Source organism: Brachyhypopomus gauderio, unplaced genomic scaffold (genome assembly GCF_052324685.1).
Source record: "Brachyhypopomus gauderio isolate BG-103 unplaced genomic scaffold, BGAUD_0.2 sc49, whole genome shotgun sequence".
In the NCBI taxonomy this organism is placed as follows: Eukaryota; Metazoa; Chordata; class Actinopteri; order Gymnotiformes; family Hypopomidae; genus Brachyhypopomus; species Brachyhypopomus gauderio.
In genome coordinates, this window is record NW_027506874.1 from 768679 (window position 1) to 789653 (window position 20975).

The window sequence follows — 20975 nt, forward strand, 5'->3', positions numbered from 1 at the left end:
CTCTCCTCTTCTGTCCGCCTAAGCATGAAAGCCTCATATTGGGCCTTGTGGTTTACCCTAAGGTGTTTAACAAGGTTTGTTGTGTTGCCACAACTCCTTATAGTTTTTGTACACAAATCACAAACAGCATCTTGGCTGTTTGTGGGGCTGAAATAGCTCCACACATGACTTCTCTTGCATTCCGCCATAGCGTACGTACAGCGCCGTAGTAGATTGAGTGAGCATCTGTGTGAGCATGCCGCAGTACTTACGCATTATGCACTGACCCAGGCGGAAGAAAAAGTAGTTCCCACCAACCGCATATAATTTAGACAAGATCTCAATATTTTAGTTACTTCCACAGTGTTCCTGTTAGTGCTTTGCATTACCTCAAATGACTGAAGTATCAAAAGTATCGATATTTTGATTTGAAAATCGATTTTAGAACATAAAGACCTGGTATCGATGGAATCGATATTTCAGTATCGATCCGCGCATCACTATTTTACAGTATGGTCAACAGAGCATCTGTTGCAGTTTTGCTTAATATCCTAATCAATAACTATGCAGCAGGTTTCCGGTCACAGCTCGAATGATCTTTAGCATCTTCGTGCTGATAATTTTATCATATTTTATCATAAATGTTCACATCATCAGTCTTTTTAAAATTTAAGCATGCTTCTTGGGTCGGTTCACTTTATCTTCCAGGCCTGAAAGAGTTGAAAGAGTTGCTTCATTGTCATAAGAGCTTGTAGTAGGAGACGTTGCAAGATCCTCTTCTTCCTCTAGGCTCGTCATGTTGGTTGTTGCGTATTGGTCAACTATTCTTAGCTCATTTATAGCTAAGAATATATAAATGTGTGGGAGGAGTCTTGTTCGTCAAGAGTCTTCATTTGTTTCATGCAGAGCCCTGTCTCTTTCTCCTTTGCTCAGAAGGCTAATGTTACACATGTCGTAAATATTAGCCTTTATAGATTCTATATCCATTTTATCCGTCATCATCTTTAACAGATTATCAACAACTGAAATACTTTAGCATGTGGTACCAGTTGAGGTATTCCAGCTTCACCACAGCATTTTTCCCCGACACCTGTGCCAGGTGCAGAGCATTTACGTTAATGAGTCACTGACAGAGACCAAACCTGACAGAGGTCTACTACTCCCTCAGAGACCAAACCTGACAGGTCTACTACTCCCTCAGAGACCAAACCGGACAGAGGTCTGTTCTCCCTCAGAGACCAAACTTGACAAACAGGTCTGTTCTCCCTCAGAGACCAAACCTGACAGAGGTCCTCAGAGCCCAAACCTGACAAACAGAGGTCTGTTCTCCCTCAGAGACCAAACCTGACAAACAGAGGTCTATTTCTTCCTCAGAGACCAAACCTGCTTGGATGTTGAATATGTGGTGTGGATCCCTTTGACTTTTCAGTCCGTACTCCTTAAAAGTCAGATACAGTAGTTCTCCTCTCTCTGTAAGATACTCAGTGACGTGGGTGTCTCCCCAGACAACTGCTTTGATTCTTCTTTTACCAGTGGAACATTGTTCGGACACGCGCATGCTGACCACATTATTTAATTCAGAGTTATTTCTCAATGAAAGATTTCCTCCAAGAAAACGTTTCCCTCTTGATCGTCAGGTTTTCTGCCAAAAGTGCCCTCCTGTTTTTAAGGGTCACAAAAAAACCTGGCTCAATAGAAGGAGATTGAAAGCTTGCCCAGGACTGGCTAGTTGAGAAAGATTCTTCTCGAAAAGAGGCAGGTTTAGGAATTAAATGTAGCAATGTATGTAGCAATAGGATGATTCATTTTAAAATCATACTTTCAGAAGTCCTAACTGTGGCTAAGTGAGTATTCTATTCTGTGATGAGCTAGAGAGGTGGGGTGGAAGTATACACATTTGTTGTGTATGACAGGAGGGGTCTCGGTGTGGGTAGGGGTTTGGTTTCTGAAATAGTCTGAGGTGAAGATTAAGGCAACTGTTAATTGTTAATCATTTTTGACGGGAATGAAACAGTCACAGACTGAGTTTAAGAACAATAAAGGAGACCCCAAAAGTATACACATCTGATAATTGTAACTCATTTTGACGGTAGTGGTCCTAGACATTCTGAAAGAGTCAGAAAGAGTTTAAGATCAAGGCATTTATTAATTTTTTATCATTTTGACAGAAGTGATCTAAGGGAGTGTCTGTGTGTGTGTGAGACTAGGGGTGTAGGTCATGAGTTGGGGGCTTGGGTAGCACGGAACTCTTTGAGAACCAGAGATGAAGATCAAAATTGTTATAAAGTTATTTAAAAACATAATTAAATATATTGGTTAATTTTGACAGGAACATGTATGATTGACAGGCTGATGGGTGATTGATAGGATGATGGGGGGGAGGAGGGGTCAGTACAGTTAGGGGTGAGCGATATGACAATAATAGATCGTGAAGGATTATAATCGCTGGATTGTTAAGCAAATTCTATCTGCTACAGCAGTTCTGTGCTCAGCCACTGCACACAATTTGCTAGTTCTCCCGGAGAAAAACCCGGAGCATCTTTGATTACGTACCCACTCCCTTTTCACAAGCAAGTGGAATGCCATGAACAAAAACACAGCTGAAGAGTTGGTCCCAAAAAAAAGTTGGTCATCGGTTCGGATTTTCACAAGCCGACGTGACAAAGAACGGTTCTCTGCAAATTTTGCACAGAGGTTGTTCTTACATCGGATGGTAACACGACAAACCTTTTCAACTATCTAAAAAGGCGACATCCAAAACAATACGCGGAAAGTCAAGTAGCCAAAAGAGTAAATACATCGCAGCTAGCAGAGGCTAACGCTACAGACCCAAACAAATAACGCTAACACAGGTATTTGAAAGAGGCACTCCATACGAGAAAACAAGGAAGCTGTAACGTTTTACTTTGCAAAAAACATGGTCCCTTTAAAAATAGTGGAAAACGAGGGCTTTCAAAACCTCATTAAAGTTATTGACCCGCGATACGAGTTACCCAGCCGCAAATACTTCTGCAACACGGCCGTGCCTCGGATGTGCTCAGAATGTCGTGCCAAGATAGAAAACAGTTCGAAACGTCAGTTTTTTTTTGCAACAACAAGTGATCTTTGGTCCAGCTGCACTTCAGAACCGTGTTTAAGTCTGATGGTTCATTTAATTGATAATAGGAAACTAGTAAAACTATAGTATAAACTAAAATAATGATAATTAATAATACCCATTGTATTAAAGGAACCTCAAATTAAATACAATTAAAATAAATTTTCACAAAGTAAATATTAAACTGTTGAGGCTCATCTACAATAATTTATATATTAAAATGTTTTGTTTACATTGTATTAAATGATCAATTTACAACCATATTTTCAAATGAATTTTTTTTATGCTCAAAAAATTTATTTTTTGTGCTCACATGCACACTATAAGTCTAAAATCAGTATATTTTATCTATATGGCTTACTTTGTACGTGCTTATTTTGTTAAGCACTTATGCACTGTATCTTAGCATTTTTGTATTTGACATTCTATTTTTATTCTTATATTACTCAATATTACAGTTTCTTTCAGGATTAAATAAGTCACTTTTTAAATAAGTGATGCCTTGGCTGTTTACAATAAGTTTTTTACCTTAAGCACTTTAAGCACAGTTATTTGTTTACCTTTTTTAACCAGTGTTAAAATTGCACACATTAAAATCTGTTCAAAAAGTTGATTTAGCCAAAATTGTTTATTTTTTTAGTGCTTTTATTTAAAAATTTGGAGATTAGTTTCATTGTACAAAAAACCCCGCGATCAACCATAATCGTGATCCTGAAAAAACAAAATCGTGATATGATATTTTTACCATATCGCCCACCCCTAAGTACAGTCCTGTATACCTCTCTCTGAAGCTGTTTAAAAATAATCAAATTTATTTACGAAGTACAATCAAACTATGCTTTAGAGATTATAACACATTTTAGCGAGGTGGACTTGATTAAGTGAATCAATATGCTTTCTCAGATCAGGTCATCTGGTCTACATATACAGAATCAAAAGCAGAATTCAATTGTCATATAGTTCAATCTGATCAAATGGTTAAATCTGTCATATAGTAATTATAGAGCAAAGGAGAACATAGTGTTCGGTCAAATAAAACCAAACATCTCAGCAATTGCACTATATCTGAATATTGAGTAAGATATTGATAAACAGAGCAGTTCCACTAATCCACAGGCTGTGAACAAGGCCAGCAGAGGGCGCCACTCCCTTGGACACAGCAAGGCGCAGAACAGCGTAGTTGTAGTCATCTCCCCCTGTCAGTGCTGCCTCGATGGTGAGGATCACCTCTGACCCAGGCTTAACATTGGTCGGGGAAGTGAGGTACACAGTACCATTGGCAACACCATCGCCCCCTGCTGTCAGGGAGCTGGGAAAGGTCATGCTGAATTGGAGGTTGTTTCTGGCAGTAATGGTGTAATTCTGCCAACCGCTCCTTGTTGCCACAGTGAACGGAAGTGTGAACAATGTCCCAGGAGCCCAGGTATCATTTCCTAAAGCCTGAGAGAAGGAGAGTAAAGAACACAGATATTTGTGTAATTAGGAGAATAAAGAACACAGATCGTTGTGTCATTAGGGGAGTAAAGAACACAATCTTTTGTGTCATTAGCAGCGTAAAGAACACAGATCTTTGTGTCATTAGGGGAGTAAAGAACACAATCTTTTGTGTCATTAGCAGCGTAAAGAACACAGATCTTTTGTGTCATTAGGGGAATAAAGAACACAGTTCTCTGTGCCATGTGTCATTATCAGTGAACTTCAGAATTCAAGGTTTTGACTCACAGTGACGGTAATGTTGGAGGTTCTGAGAAGGCCAAAGTATTGCCTCTGGAATATGGTACTATTTGAGATCAATGAAGAGTTGGTGTATCCTATGACACGGACATAAAACGCTCCCAAAGGCACTGTGCTCACTGTCACCAAATAGTCTCCATTGCCAACGTCCCGCAGAACGCTTGTGTGGACTGTGGAGTCTAATGCCTCAACCAGGGACACATCTGTAGGCTTCACCACACCAGAACCAAGAATGGAGAGCAACAAAGTGATGTTTCCATCTACCGAGGGAGGGAGAGACATACAGAGAGAGAGAGAGAGAGAGACATAAAGAGAGAGAGGGAGAGACAATAAAAATTGTTTTGTATTAAGTTTTTTTTATCTGAGCTGTACTGGAGACTAGGGGTGTATTCAACTAAGGATTTTCATAGTCGAATCTGATTCGTCAGCTTTTCCCTTTAGTCGACTAAAAGTCGAATCGGGTTTATTATTAATTTTTTTGAGCACCGTAAACGGGATCCCGTTCTCATTCAGGACTTTTTTCCTCTTCAAAGTAAAAACCTAAAACACTCAGATAAATGAATAAATACGGTAGGTTGCCTTTATTCAGCTTTTATTTATTTACTTATTTTTTATGAAACGTTAGAGAACATTAACTGTCAGTGCGCAGTGCGTATATCGAACTGTCAGACAGGCACTGTGCAAAATGTCCAAAATATGCGACGAGACGACACGACACGACCGAAACAACAAACGGCTGAACTGTTTTTTTTTTCACCTTACGCGTTTTAAATGGTATGCCATGTTGATTGTTGTCGTGTGAAATGAAAGACGTTGATGACATAACTTACACTTTACTTTGTTTGATTCATCTTTATCAAAATACTTTTGAAGTTTTTTAGTAGCCATTATAATCTCGGCAGATGCTGCGTTTTCTGTAGCGTGTTCAGCTCCTCTCGTTTGGATTGTGCAACTGCAGCTTGTGATTTATTAATGTGTAGTAAGGAAGATGCCTATTGTTAATGTGCAAACATCATTTTTAAATATTTATTAACAGAAATTAGGATGATTTTATTTGACAAAAGGCTATATATAACGAAAACAAAGACATTTCATGTAACAACTAATGCTTAGCTGCATCCTTGGGTACCCCCATGCAGTTAGAATGGTACATTCGACTATGACGTTCATAGTCGACTAGGGGGTCTAGTCGACTATAGTCGAATCAGCGACTATTGCAGGTCACCCCTACTGGAGACTAAAGTGTTGCTGTAAAAACCACATTATGTAATTCCTGAAATACTCCTGAAATACTCCTATATCCAGACACCTTGAGAACTCCCGAGTTGCTCCTATATCCTGATGTCTACTACTATAAGAGGCCTTGAACTAATATGGAAAGAGGAAACTGCTGGATCTCCTGGGACACAACAAATGGTCCAGATGTGAGTGATGACATCACAGTAGGCTGGTCCCAGAGCACATGGGACACGCCCACTCACCGACACACCTCCACACTGCCACTCTCTCGCTTCCAGTCCCCCACATACTGACACGCCCCTCATTATCACCTGCACCTGTTCTTTTACTTTCTTCCTTGAATACTCACAGGTCCCGCCGTTCAGTGTTGTGTATTCATCAAGCCCCGAGCCAGCATGCTACATGCCCTGAGTGTGTCTCCTAAGGACTCTCTTTGCTGTGCTAAAATTCATTACTATTTTTGCTCTTAAACGCTGTGAGCCGTTATCGCAGTGCTTATTGCTCCATTTTGTTTGCTGGTGAGCTGTAGTGCTTGTTATCTTCTGCGGTTTTGGACATTAAAGACCTAACAGCTCCCATCTCGCCTCCTGTCTCCTCCGTCACAGTGGACTCACCAGTAGGAGGTCTGCTGTTCAACACCGTGTAGCCTGGGTGAGGGTTCTGGAATACTGTCACAAAATTAAACTGGAAGTCTATTGCACTTTGACCTGGAAGCAGAAAAATAATATAATTAATCGTCAGTACATCCATAAAATTAGAAGAGCAGATATATAATATCTATACACTCACACACACAACACACCTAACACAAACAACCTAATGTGAGAAGAAAAATTCAGAGAATTTAAAACCCAACATCTACTGGACCAATGTTTCTTAGTCCTTGAGGCCCAACTGACAGTTCCACATTTTTGATAATGTGTTGTCAAGGCAACTGCGATGTCTATCACCTTGGGAAGACCTTGGACAGAGCAAAGCTGTGGAACTGTCAAGAGGTCCCTCATGAATCGGTCACAAATCACTGAAGACTACGATTGAAACATCTAGCAGCTCAGTGTACCAACAACTGCTGTCAGAACACATTGAGTACATCACAAATGCTACAGCAAAAGGACACCAGAACACAGATTAGAGGGGAGCTCTCAATCACGACACCTCCAAATTGGGAACCAAGACCCAATGAGTTCATGCACCAAGCCCAACAACAAAGAGGCACATCTGAAACTGCAGAACACCAGATGTTCACACTACCAGGACAAAGTGATTACTCGAAAGACAGCTGGAAGATGACAGTGACCAAAAATCTCATGTATACCACAGCAACAGTGATTCATCAGATGCCTGGATACAAGATGAACATCGTCAAGGGTCTTCTGTGGAGAAAGAGGTTGGAAGCCAAGATAATTGCAACACGTAGAGCATTTAGACTGCAGAATGGCAGAAGGCACCTGAAGCCATCACAGCTGTCTATAAAGGAAGCCTTGTACCCTTGGCTGTACCCTTTAAGAAGTACAAGAGAATTTAGAGGAGGATGCCCAAGAAACTGGACAGCTGTGAAGAGCTGAAGAGCTCCAGGTCCTGACATGGTCCATACCTTCAGACTGCATTCCATGAGTACCTGGCAGCGCAAATGAGCTAGCTGCTAACAGATCGATCCAGTCCTGGATTATTAACTGACGTCTTGATCCTGAAGTATCAAGGGTGAAGACAAACCCCTGCACAGTACATACCATCGGCAAATAGTGGAAGTGGCTGATATAGAAAAATAACTAGAAAAAAGGTGGTTTGAAAGACCACTACTCATGACAAGGTGGCACTACTCATGACAGCACATGAACAAGCTCAGTTCAATGATACCCCTGAAACAATCAAACACATAACAGTGGGATACAAAATGCTAGCAAGCATAGTAATAGTAAAGAGAAGCATCTGTGCCAAATATGCGCAAGTATGTGATCCATGGTCAGAGTGGGATACACCCACAAAAATACTGGAGAACAACTAAGCTGTGCTGTGTGACTGGCTAACTCTCCGGACATAGTAACGATAGACAAAGAGCAGATGAGGGCTGTAGTGATAGATGTAGCAATCCCAGGTGATAGTAACATCCATCCATCCATCCATCCATTATCTACCGCTTATCCGGAGCCGGGTCACGGAGGTAGCAGTCTGAGCAGGGAAACCCAAACCTCCCTCTCCCCAGACACCTCAGCCAGCTCCTCGGGTGGAACACTGAGACATTCCCAGGCCAGTCGAGAGGCATAGTCTCGCCAGCGTGTCCTGGGTCTTCCTCAGGGCCTCCTTCCAGGGGGACATGCCTGGAACACCTCCCTAGGAAGGCGTCCAGGGGGCATCCGAAACAGGTGCCCAAGCCACCTCAACTGACTCCTCTCGATGTGGAGGAGCAGCAGTTCTACTCCGAGCTCCTCCTGAGTGACCGCACTTCTCACCCTATCTCTGAGGGTGTGCCCAGCCACTCTGCGGAGGAAACTCATTTCGGCCGCTTGTATCCACGATCTCGTTCTTTCGGTCATTACCCAAAGCTCATGACCAAAGGTGAGAGTAGGAACGTAAATCGACCGGTAAATTGAGAGCTTCGCCTTTTGGCTCAGCTCCTTCTTCACCACAACGGACCGGTACAGCGACCGCATTACTGCGGAAGCTGCACCAATCCGTCTGTCGATCTCACGCTCCATTCTTCCCTCACTCGTAAACAAGATCCTGAGATACTTAAACTCCTCCACTTGAGGCAGAACTTCTCCACCCACCTGAAGGGAGCAAGCTACTCTTCTCCGATCGAGAACCATGGCCACGGACTTAGAGGTGCTGATTCTCATCCCAGCTGCTTCACACTCGGCTGCAAACCGTCCCAATGCATGCTGAAGGTCCTGGCCTGAAGCTGCCAACAAAACAACATCATCTGCAAATAGCAGAGAAGAAATCCTGTGGCCTCCAAACAGGACTCCCTCCGGCCCTTGGCTGCGCCTTGAGATCCTGTCCATAAAAATTAAGAACAGGACCGGTGACAAGGGGCAGCCCTGACGGAGTCCAACATGCACCAGAAACAGGTCCGACTTACTGCCGGCCATGCGAACCAAACTCCTGCTCCGATCATACAGAGACCGGACAGCCCTTAGTAGAGGACCCCCAATTCCATACTCCTGGAGCACCCCCCACAGAATACCACGAGGAACACGATCGAATGCCTTCTCCAGATCCACAAAACACATGTGGACTGGTTGGGCATACTCCCATGAACCCTCGAGCACCCTATGAAGGGTATAAAGCTGGTCCAGTGTTCCACGGCCAGGACGAAAACCGCATTGTTCCTCTTGGATCTGAGGTTCGACTATCAGCCGAACTCTCCTTTCCAGTACCCTAGAGTAGACCTTACCAGGAAGGCTAAGAAGTGTGATACCCCGATAATTGGGGCACACTCTCCGGTCCCCTTTTTTAAAAAGTGGAACCACCACCCCAGTCTGCCACTCCAGAGGAACTGTCCCAGATTGCCATGCGATGTTGCAGAGGCGTGTCAACCAAGACAACCCCACCACATCCAGAGACTTAAGATACTCAGGACGAATCTCATCCACTCCCGCTGCCTTGCCACTGGGGAGTTTGCGAACCACCTCAGTGACTTCGGCTTGGGTAATGGACGGGTCCACCACTGAGTCGTCAGTCTCCGCTTCCTCCATGGAAGACATGACAGAGGGATTTAGGAGATCCTCAAAGTATTCCTTCCACCCTGCGACAATATCCTCAGTCGAGGTCAACAGCTCCCCACCCGCACTGTAAACAGTGTTGACAGAGTACTGCTTATCCCTTCTGAGGTGCCGGACGGTTTGCCAGAATCTCTTTGAGGCCGACCGATAGTCCTCCTCCATGGCCTCACCAAACTCTTCCCAGCTCTGAGTTTTTGCTTCTGCCACTGCCTGAGCCGCCGCACGCCTGGCCTGCAGATACCTATCAGCTGCCTCGGGAGTCCCAGTGGCCAACATCCTATCCTCTATCGTTATCGTCTATCTATAAAAATGTGGAAGGTGAAGGAAACAACAGCCCTCATAGGGGCTGTGATCCTGAGAGAATGGCTCCAGCAGATCACAGGAACATCATCAAACATCTACATCCAGAAAGGTGCTGTCGATGCAGCTGAGATACAACACAGGAGACTCAAGCTCCTTGGCTTCTGGTAGAGGACCCAAGCTTCAAGGAAAATGACCAGGGGACAGTGAGATGGGAATTTCATGTTATTTATACAAAGATTCCACCTCCTATAACATTTCATATATACTGTCATAAGAGATGTAGATATATTCAAAGGTTTGGTGAAGTACCCAAAGTTTCTATATCCAAACACGTCTGCACACAAAAGTCCTGTAAATACATACAGTGCTAATACACAAACAAAGATATAAAATGTCACTGAATGCCCATGAAAGGTGAATTTTAACTTGTACCAATAACTTTGAGAGTGTAGGACTGAGATGAGTTGAAGTAGATGAACCACCGTCCTGCTTGGCTGGAGTTCTTGAGTTGCACTATGTAGATGTTTCCGATAGTGAGAATCACACCCAGGGAACCATAGATCTCCTGACTCTTCTGGGACTGTTCTGTAAACGGAGGAGAACCCAACTGTAGTTACACAGCACACATTACTGCATCAGCACATGGATTTATCTGCTGTTCTTCAAACTTTCACTGAGCATCATTAGTTTAGTAGCCATTATTTGATGTGTGAAAATATTTCATAAAAACGTTTTAGCAAAGTGTGCTAGAAAGAATAAACCAGATCACCAGAGGGAGAAGTGATGGTGAAATTTGTTGAATTTGCCCTTATGTAGAATTGCAAGTTTGTGACAGAGGAGTCCACCACAAAGGAAAACAATTCTTCTCTGCCAGGGTTTCTCACAACCTGAAATATATTCACCTGAGAAAACAAAAGCAGGTTATTGTTAATGATCTGCTATTATTTATTACTACATATCACAAAGGCACCGAGAGGTCAGTTCTACTGTGCATACAGGTGAGTGTCACAGTAATAAATTTTAGGGTTTTAAATAGTCAGTGAATATGTATTTTCTTGCATATATTATTTTATATATGCTGTGTCTATAAGAAGAGCTAAAATAAGATTGTAGTTGAAATATAAAATGGACTTGTGATTCACACTGCACAGTCGAATCGATCATCCAGTAATGTTCCAGTAAACCCAGTAATGTTCCAGTGAACATTTACAGTCTACTCAAAGCTCATGTAGCCATGGTTACTGCTGCACTCTTTCCTTCTAAATCCATTTTTTATTATATCATACATGTCTGCTTTTAAAAACACACTAAACGTTTCATAAACCACGTTTGTATATCAGTACAATTACCAGGGCAGAAATGGTGGAGTTGGACACGAAGGTGGTGACGTTGGTCAGCAGATCTTTGGTGAGCACCATGACTTGTCCTCCAGAGGCCAAAGCCAAGTCCTCATAGAGCTGGTTCACTGGATTCAAGAGGCCAGTGTTGCTCAAAGCATTGGTCAGCATAACGTTCACCTGATGTCCAATGAAAGCAGCTGAAGTTTATTTTGTGGTGCACATGTAGAGGGTTAAAACTGTTAAGGTGATTATTTTTGGGTCTTTTAAGCATCAATAAATTGCAAAAGGTTCCAGTTTGTGACAATCATCCACCCACAATCATACACCCACACTCAGCCACCCACACTCAGCGACCCACACTCAGCCACCCACACTCATACTTATTGTGTTTGTATTTTGGTTATCGGTGTGTATATGATGTGTGTAAATATCGTACCTAAACCTCTACAGAACTCATCTATGTCCCCATCCCCTTCTGTTTATCATCTCTTTATTATTCCAACCAGGGCCAATGTTACATTAATCACCTGATTTCAATATCATTGATGTTTTCAGTGAACTGATGGAGCTGTTGGTTATGATTGAAGATGAACACTCACTGTGAACTTCATGCTCTCAATCAGTGCAAGAACGGTGCTTTTCAATTCGACATCTTTCGCTTCTGCATTGGTGAATAGAAAGATCTCAGACCCTGCAGGTGCTGCTGCTAGAGCCAGCTGGGTGACACAGATACAGACAATCAGACACACAGACGAACCATCAGACACAAACAAACCATCAGACACGTAGACAAACCAATAAGACACACAGACGAACAACCAAACACAGACGAGCAACCAGACACACATGCAGACAGATATGGACAGACCATCAGATACAGCTGGGTGACACAGATACAGACAATCAGACACACAGACGATCCATCAGACACGTAGACAAACCATCAGACACACAGACCAACCATCAGACACACAGATGAACCATCAGACACACAGACGAACCATCAAACACACAGACGAACCATCAAACACACAGACAAACAATCAGACACGTAGACAAACCAATAAGACACACAGACAAACAACCAGACACACATACAGACAGATATGGACAGACCATCAGACACACAGACGAACCATCAGACTCGTAGACAAACCATCAGACACACAGAGGAACAACCAGAGACAGACGAAAAACCAGACACACAGGCAGACTGATACAGACAGAACATCAGACACCCAGACAAACTATCAGACACAAAGACGAACCATCAGACACACAGGCAGACAGATATGCACAGAACATCAGACACACAGACAAACCATCAGACACACAGGCAGACAGATACGGATAGACCATCAGATACACAAACAACCAGACACACAGGCAAACAATATGGACAGACCATCAGACACACAGACGAACAACCAGACACAGGCAGACAGACACAGACAATCAGTACACACAGACAGTCTGACAGACCATCCATCATCAGGCTCATGTTAGAATTGCTTATAAGGGACTAAACTTTCAGAACCATTGCAGTCACACTCTATTTAATCCACATTTCACAATAACTTTAAATAAATCCATTTACAAAATCACTTTTTAATATTTGTTGACTACCTCATTTTTATTTTTATATTTTCAGTTTCAACTATGTCATTAAACTAGGAGTCTCCCCTGATGTAATGAATGACATTTACCCAGAGTCCAGAAAGACTCATTTCAGACCTGTTTCCTCCTCCGCTGGCTGAGAGAGCATTGATTGTTTTATTGAAATCACGAAAGTCTGTTGTTTGTGTCAATGGTCCAAAACCTGTATGAGCATCAACTCACAGAGTCATTAACATTCTTCTTAACACTCTAAACAGCAGGTCAGCATCTCAGTTTCAGGTTCAATACTACACCCCCTATCTAACCTAACCACAAATAGTGTAGAGAGAGTAGCCAGGATGCTGTAATGTAAGGGGAGGGTCTCTGAAGTGGTGTCACCTGAGTCTACACCCCAGAACCATCAGTTGAGATGATCAGGGTGTGTACATTATATAATAATCAAATCAAATAAAATCTAATTTATTTGTATAGCGCTTTTCACAACACATGTTGTCACAAAGCAGCTTTACAGGATTTACAAGTTTTAACAATCATATGGGTCCAAGGAAAAAGTCCCTAGATGGTGGGGATATAATATATAATATTTGAGGCTAATTGCATTACAAAACATAGTGGTTATTTGTGGCCACTAGCTAACTGTCATACCAAGCAACTTTCAGTTCAAATAGCAAGTACCATAGTTTAATTTATGGAAGCACCAATGAGCGTTTATTTTGTAAAAAAAAAAACTGTCCTGGTGCCTCCCTTGTGAGGACGCTCCTCTTTAACATCCTTCATAGCATTTTGGTGATCCTACAAGAAGCTGGAGGACATTTAAGGACAGAGGACACCAGGGAAAGGCTAGATAGTCCTACCTAGTCCTCAAAGTGAAGTGATTATTTCCAAAAGACACTTGTGTGTGCTATTTATTTACATTGTTTTTTTACATTTACATATTCAAACTGCACTCCAAGAACTTCATGGAACTTAAATTGATACGATCATGAGATGATCATGAATTCTGAACTGTTGACATTGCTTGCTCTCTCTATATATGGCTGACACTAACCCCACCACCCAGAACCATAGCTCATAACCTACCTCATCTCCACCCAGAACCATACCTCATAACCTACCCCATCTCCACCCAGAACCATACCTCATAACCTACCACGTCACCACCCAGAACCATACCTCATAACCTACCATGTCACTACCCAGAACCATATCTCATAACCTACCCCATCACCACCCAGAACCATACCTCATAACCTACCCCTTCACCACCCAGAACTGTACCTCATAACCTACCCAGTCACCACCCAGAACCGTACCTCATAACCTACCCAAACACCACCCAGAACCGTACCTCATAACCTACCCAATCTCCACCCAGAACTGTACCTCATAACCTACCCCATCACCACCCAGAACTGTACCTCATAACCTACCCCGTCACCACCCAGAACCATATCTCATAACCTACCCAATCACCACCCAGAACCGTACCTCATAACCTACCCAATCTCCACCCAGAACTGTACCTCATAACCTACCCCATCACCACCCAGAACTGTACCTCATAACCTACCCCGTCACCACCCAGAACCATATCTCATAACCTACCCAATCACCACCCAGAACTGTACCTCATAACCTACCCCGTCACCACCCAGAACCATACCTCATAACCTACCCAATCTCCACCCAGAACTGTACCTCATAACCTACCCAATCACCACCCAGAACCATATCTCATAACCTACCCAATCACCACCCAGAACCATACCTCATAACCTACCCCGTCACCACCCAGAACCGTACCTCATAACCTACCCCAGCTCCACCCAGAACCATACCTCATAACCCACCCAATCACCACCCAGAACCATACCTCATAACCTACCCCGTCACCACCCAGAACCGTACCTCATAACCTACCCCAGCTCCACCCAGAACCATGCCTACCCTGTCACCACCCACCTGTTCCAGGTTCCAGAACCATACCTCATAACCTACCCCGTCACCACCCAGAACCATACCTCATAACCCACCCCATCATCATCCGTCATCCCCACCTGGGTCATAACCCCAACCATCTTTCCTCACCTGTGTCACTGAATGGGACAAGGATGTAGGATGAAGGTTCATTTGTGGTGCCCTGTCTGCTGTCAATGATGAAGGCAGTCAGACTTTTGACTTCACTGATAAGATCTGCTGTACTCACTGAGGTGACAATCACGAAACAAAGGCCTGAGGATGACGGAAAGATGCCCATCAATCTGGCATATAAAACACAAGAGGAAGAGACAGTGCATGAGTGTCTAAATCGATTTAAATCTAAACTAGTGTTCTTTATCTCCAACTTATGCATTTCACCTGGAACTTCACTAAAACAATTGCCAGTTTTACTGGTCCAGTATCAGTTTAACCTTGTTTTACACCCGTAATGTAATGTTATGTTTCCTCATGTACCTCAGAAATTCTTTGTCTCCTGATGTCTCTCTAATGTCCTGCAGCAGGTCCTTCGTGGCTGCTATGGCAACATCTGCTGCCACAAAATGGAGGCTGCCATGTGGGGAGCTGGTGCTGTCCTTGTTGATGCCGCCTTTGGGCTCCACAAAACTCGTTTTGTCAGCCGTTCCTCCATGGCTGCACTTTCCTAGTGAATTTCATTCAGTTAGGAAAATATGTACATCTGGCAGTGGTAATTGTAATTGTGCATATTTATATCTATATGATGAACATATTGTGACGGCCGTCACTAAGACTCCGCAATCGTGGTGTGTGAGAGGTGTAGGAGAGGCGGGGCCTGTGTCTTTCTCCCATCATGCATTGAGGGTTTTTTATTTGTTATTTCGCTGCATTGTGTTATTACCTATAAGCAATGCTACAGGACAGCTAGAGCAACAAATGGGGTTTGGCATAATTCACCATGGAGTGGGTTACTAACTTGGTTTAGCATGTCTCTGTGGTTTACGCACGTCTCTGTTTAACTCACCCTACTCATTGTGGATAGATATTTAGGACCTTGTGCATTATTATGGTAACACATTGTTTTGGGAGCAGGCATGATAGCTAGGCAGGATTTCTGGTAGCACTTGGTTTTTAATGTAAATCCCCATCAATCTGATTAGTGAATTCACGACTGAAATGTCATGTTGTGGAATCCAACAGCGGAATCCACTGCGGGTTTAGAGGTGAACGAGAACCCAAGTGCCGGCTGCAACGAAAAGAACAAAATAAATCTCTCCGACAAGCGAGACTGACAGGAAAAACACCGTGGCAGAGGGCGGGAAAAAGGGAAAAACAAACAGCAAATAAACGCGGAAAACTCAACGTGCAAAACAGAGCTCAACCGTGGAAATGCACCAGAGAAAAATACAGAATGCAAACAGAAATGATGCGGAAAACAACATGTAAAGCCAACAAACCAATAAATGTTTGTCCTGGCAGATAAACGCCGCAAAAACCAAATAACCCTCCCCAAACATAACCAGAAAGGGACAGGAAAATAACAGCAGGAGGAAAACTTGAGGAAGGCCAGGAAGTGGCGCAGGAGGTAAGAACTCGAATAAGTAAAGAGTCAGAGAGAAGGAGAATGGTGGCAAGACATGAAACGCAACTCGAGACCCAGGGTTGCCAACTCTCATGCATTGAGCGTGAGACACACGCATTTGACCGTTTTCACACGCGCTCACGCCACACTTCCGATATCTCACGCCGAAAAAAAAAATCCAGTTTATTTACCTCAGATCCACATATATGATTCAATACGTTACTAGTTCGCTAGCTCTGGCGCCATCCACCGGCGATATAACACTGAATCTGTGTCCATTTTACGTTGGCTTGTTGGCTCCCTCTGGTGGTCGGTAGTGGTCTGGTGCTGGAGCCCTTACAATACACAGACAGCAGATTAATAATACCTTTGGGTTTGTTGGAGCTGAGCATGTTGAAATATCCTGAGGTGAGTGTGTTCTGGGCCAGGACCGTCGGCAGAATGTTGTTTGTGCAGTTGTCTCCACAACTGCTGCATGTCTCGGTGTTCACATCTGAATCAGCCAGGAAATACATGTTGTTCATATTTGCTCATATAAACACACACACACACACACACACACACACACACACACACACACACACAAACACAAACACAAACACACACACACACACACACACACACACACACACACACACACAGTCAATAATGCATGATATGCAGTATATTGATACCTGCAATATTTCCAATAGGTGTGTTTGGTTTAATAAGGTTTGGGTTTGGTGATCTGTTGCCCAGTTCTATCCAGTTACTGTGACTGTAGAAATCCTTCAAAAGAAAATAATGTCAGTCACATATGAACAAACACAATAGATAATTTCCCCACAGTGCTGCTCCCGCCTTGCGTGTGTTGTGTAGACGTGTTGTGTAGACGTGTCGTGGCACCTGTAGCGTGTGCAGCGTTTTGCCTAGCTTCTCTCTTGCTGTGTCATAGTTCTTCAGCAGAAGTGATGCCTTCACTGTGGCCACTCCATCTGTGATGAGTTTCTGTGCTTGCACAAAGCTCTCATCATCAAAATGGTACTCTGGATCGAAGACGTGCATTCCATCAACCAAAGCGTTATTTCCAGCTATGGATACGATGGCCTTTGTTAGTGAGGCAGCTGATTTTCGGGATTGGCATGCTTCCGCTACCGACCCTGGAGTGAGGACGTTGGGCTGCACAGAAACAACCCCACATATCAGAACTCTGACAAACGCGCATTCATCCTTTTGTCATTTCATTGTTTTATTTTTTATTGAAAAACTAAAAAATAAATGCATTTTGTTAATTTACGTTAAATAAATTAAAACAATTTAAAAACCATTTTAATCACCATATAGGCCTACAGACATATCATTTAACCAGGTTGGTCTGTCACTCGTGTGTAATTACACAAAATGTACTGTATTTATGTTTGTTTATCTGTTTATCTACTTGTGAATATGTGGGATCCAGACTCCTCCCCTTTCAGTTGCCCCCCCCCCAGTATAAATAGTGTCCACCCATCTGAACTCTCCCCCTTTCATTTTAATATCTCAGGAGCGGTATGTCGCTATTTCTGTTATCCACCCAGTTTAAGTATTCAGTTTTATGAAGGCATTTGGTTTCAGTTATGGTGGTGATGGGGAAATGTTTTACAAAGACATGAAGTCATGACTGAGGTGCCCTTGAGCAAGTCACCTAACCCCAACTGCTCCCCGGGCGCCGGGCTAGGGCTGCCCACCGCTCTGGGCACGTGTGATCCACAGCCCCCTAGTAATCACTAGTGTGTGTGTGTGTGTGTGTGTGTGTGTGTGTGTGTGTGTGTGTGTGTGTGTGTGTGTGTTTGTGTGTTCTAACTGCACAGATGGGTTAAAAGCGGAGGACAAATTTTGATGGGGGTGTAAAAATCACAATTGACAAAATATGGCACATTTACATTTGGCACATTTTATTTGTGCTTTGCTCATTTTTCTTATTATGCTTGTAGAGGAGCTGGAGTGAGTTTTCAGCATTGTTCTATGCTCTTGCTGTGTGTTTACAGGTATGTGTAGCAAGGTGTGCACCGCCCTTTTAATTTTAATATCATGGGAGAGAGGATCTGGAGTGAGTTTGCAGCACTGTTCTATGCTCTTGCTATGTGTTTACAGGAGTGGCTGGTCAAACAAAAGAAGATCGCCTATAAAGATTGCATGTGACTAGTGATTTTACACAATGCAGAAACACACCGGTCACACATGTATGAATATAATGACAGTGTTTATGCCTGTGCAATACTCCCAGAGCAGCAGTAAGACGTGACTCATGTGATAAAAGATTCCATATCCCTGCTGGTCTCTCACACACATTGCTGATGACTGTGAGGTCTTATCTAGAAAGCAATCCTACCAGTGCAGAAGATGTAACTCTAATTCAGAGGTCTTCAGTACGCCCATTACTGGCTAGATCAGTATGTAGAATGGTAAGAATCTCGAAGGTGTTATTATATAATAACTATAATATGTAGCTACTGTGTGTACTGTTCCACACTAGAGTACGCTCTGCAGTATCTTCACTGTGTGTACTGTTCCACACTAGAGTACGCTCTGCAGTATCTTCACTGTGTGTACTGTTCCACACTAGAGTACGCTCTGCAGTATCTTCACTGTGTGTACTGTTCCACACTAGAGTACGCTCTGCAGTATCTTCACTGTGTGTACTGTTCCACACTAGAGTACGCTCTGCAGTATCTTCACTGTGTGTACTGTTCCACACTAGAGTACGCTCTGCAGTATCTTCACTGTGTGTACTGTTCCACACTAGAGTACGCTCTGCAGTATCTTCACTGTGTGTACTGTTCCACACTAGAGTACGCTCTGCAGTATCTTCACTGTGTGTACTGTTCCACACTAGAGTACGCTCTGCAGTATCTTCACTGTGTGTACTGTTCCACACTAGAGTACGCTCTGCAGTATCTTCACTGTGTGTACTGTTCCACACTAGAGTACGCTCTGCAGTATCTTCACTGTGTGTACTGTTCCACACTAGAGTACGCTCTGCAGTATCTTCACTGTGTGTACTGTTCCACACTAGAGTACGCTCTGCAGTATCTTCACTGTGTGTACTGTTCCACACTAGAGTACACTCTGCAGTATCTTCACTGTGTGTACTGTTCCACACTAGAGTACGCTCTGCAGTATCTTCACTGTGTGTACTGTTCCACACTAGAGTACGCTCTGCAGTATTTTCACTGTGTGTACTGTTCCACACTAGAGTACGCTCTGCAGTATCTTCACTGTGTGTACTGTTCCACACTAGAGTACGCTCTGCAGTATCTTCACTGTGTGTACTGTTCCACACTAGAGTACGCTCTGCAGTATCTTCACTGTGTGTACTGTTCCACACTAGAGTACGCTCTGCAGTATCTTCACTGCTGTCTCACCTGAACAAAGTTTCCTCCTTGTTGCGTGATGAAGGATGAACAGACCTCAGCTGATTTCTGTAAGATGGCCGCCACTGTGATGTTCTGGTGGGTATTTGAAGATGATGAGATGATAGTGAACGCTTGCACACTGGCATGGATGATGAAGAGGAGCAGAAGCAGTTTGGTGCAGATGAGTCGTGAGGACATTTTCATGCTACCTGAAAGTTCACCAGGAATGTGAGAAAAGCATAGGGTTATACACCCTGTACATACACACACACACACACACACACACACACATATACTTACACTCACTCACATACATGCACGCACACACTCACTCTCTCGGACATGCACGCATGCACACGCATGCGCACACACACACACACACACACACACACACACACACACACACACTCACTCTACATGCATGTGTTTATAAGCCTTGATTTGTGCACTGGGACACAGTCAAAGCTGCCCAGAATGTCTTAGTATGCTGAAGCATTAATATTAAGATTCATTAAGATTTCAGTGAAACTATAAAGTCTAGACTGGCATGATCCCTCCTCCACCAAACTACAGTCAGCACAGTGCAGTCAGGCAGGTCAGGTCCTCCTGGCAAAACCCAGACTCAAACCCAGACTCAGACCTAGACCCAGACTCAAACCTAAACTCAGACCTAGACCCAGACCCAGACCTAAACTCAGACCCAGACCCATACCTCAAATTCTGTGAGCCCTTTACAATGACTCATTCATTCACAAGACTAAACTGATAATGCACATGATTTCATAGACTTGTACCAGTGGAACAGATTCTTTGAAAGATAAATTTCTTACCTGGTCATGGACAGCTTTGTAGTTTTTTGTATGATGATAAATTGTTGAAATAACAGCAAAAACTGAATAATTCAAAAAGAAACTTGAGAAAAGTCCAGCGAAATGTTCCACAAACCGTTGTTTTCTTCAGCTGTTCAGTCTGTTTACAATTACTAGACCTGTTCTGAAACAGGAGGTACGTGTGGATGGTTTAGCGGGTTGG

At 43.3% G+C, this 20975-nt stretch overlaps 1 protein-coding gene across 2 annotated transcripts in view; it reads right to left on the reverse strand.

The window, feature by feature from the left end:
* LOC143487674 (von Willebrand factor A domain-containing protein 7-like) overlaps nt 1–20975 on the reverse strand; it is a 65209-nt gene extending 44234 nt beyond the window's left edge. Inside the window, exons 1-15 of one of the 2 annotated variants that reach the window (XM_076986733.1) lie at nt 20774–20975; nt 19953–20152; nt 17455–17727; nt 17244–17337; nt 16937–17062; nt 15486–15672; nt 15120–15292; nt 13121–13233; nt 12014–12130; nt 11424–11591; nt 10844–10976; nt 10507–10659; nt 6664–6756; nt 4799–5070; nt 3713–4516 (exon numbers count right to left, since the gene is read on the reverse strand). In XM_076986733.1, coding sequence (XP_076842848.1) covers nt 4136–4516; nt 4799–5070; nt 6664–6756; nt 10507–10659; nt 10844–10976; nt 11424–11591; nt 12014–12130; nt 13121–13233; nt 15120–15292; nt 15486–15672; nt 16937–17062; nt 17244–17337; nt 17455–17727; nt 19953–20147 — 2478 coding nt within the window. In that variant the 5' untranslated portion in view covers nt 20148–20152; nt 20774–20975 and the 3' untranslated portion in view covers nt 3713–4135. Of the gene's footprint in view, nt 1–3712; nt 4517–4798; nt 5071–6663; nt 6757–10506; nt 10660–10843; nt 10977–11423; nt 11592–12013; nt 12131–13120; nt 13234–15119; nt 15293–15485; nt 15673–16936; nt 17063–17243; nt 17338–17454; nt 17728–19952; nt 20153–20773 lie in introns of those variants that run through there. The other variant, XM_076986734.1, reaches the window with a different exon arrangement.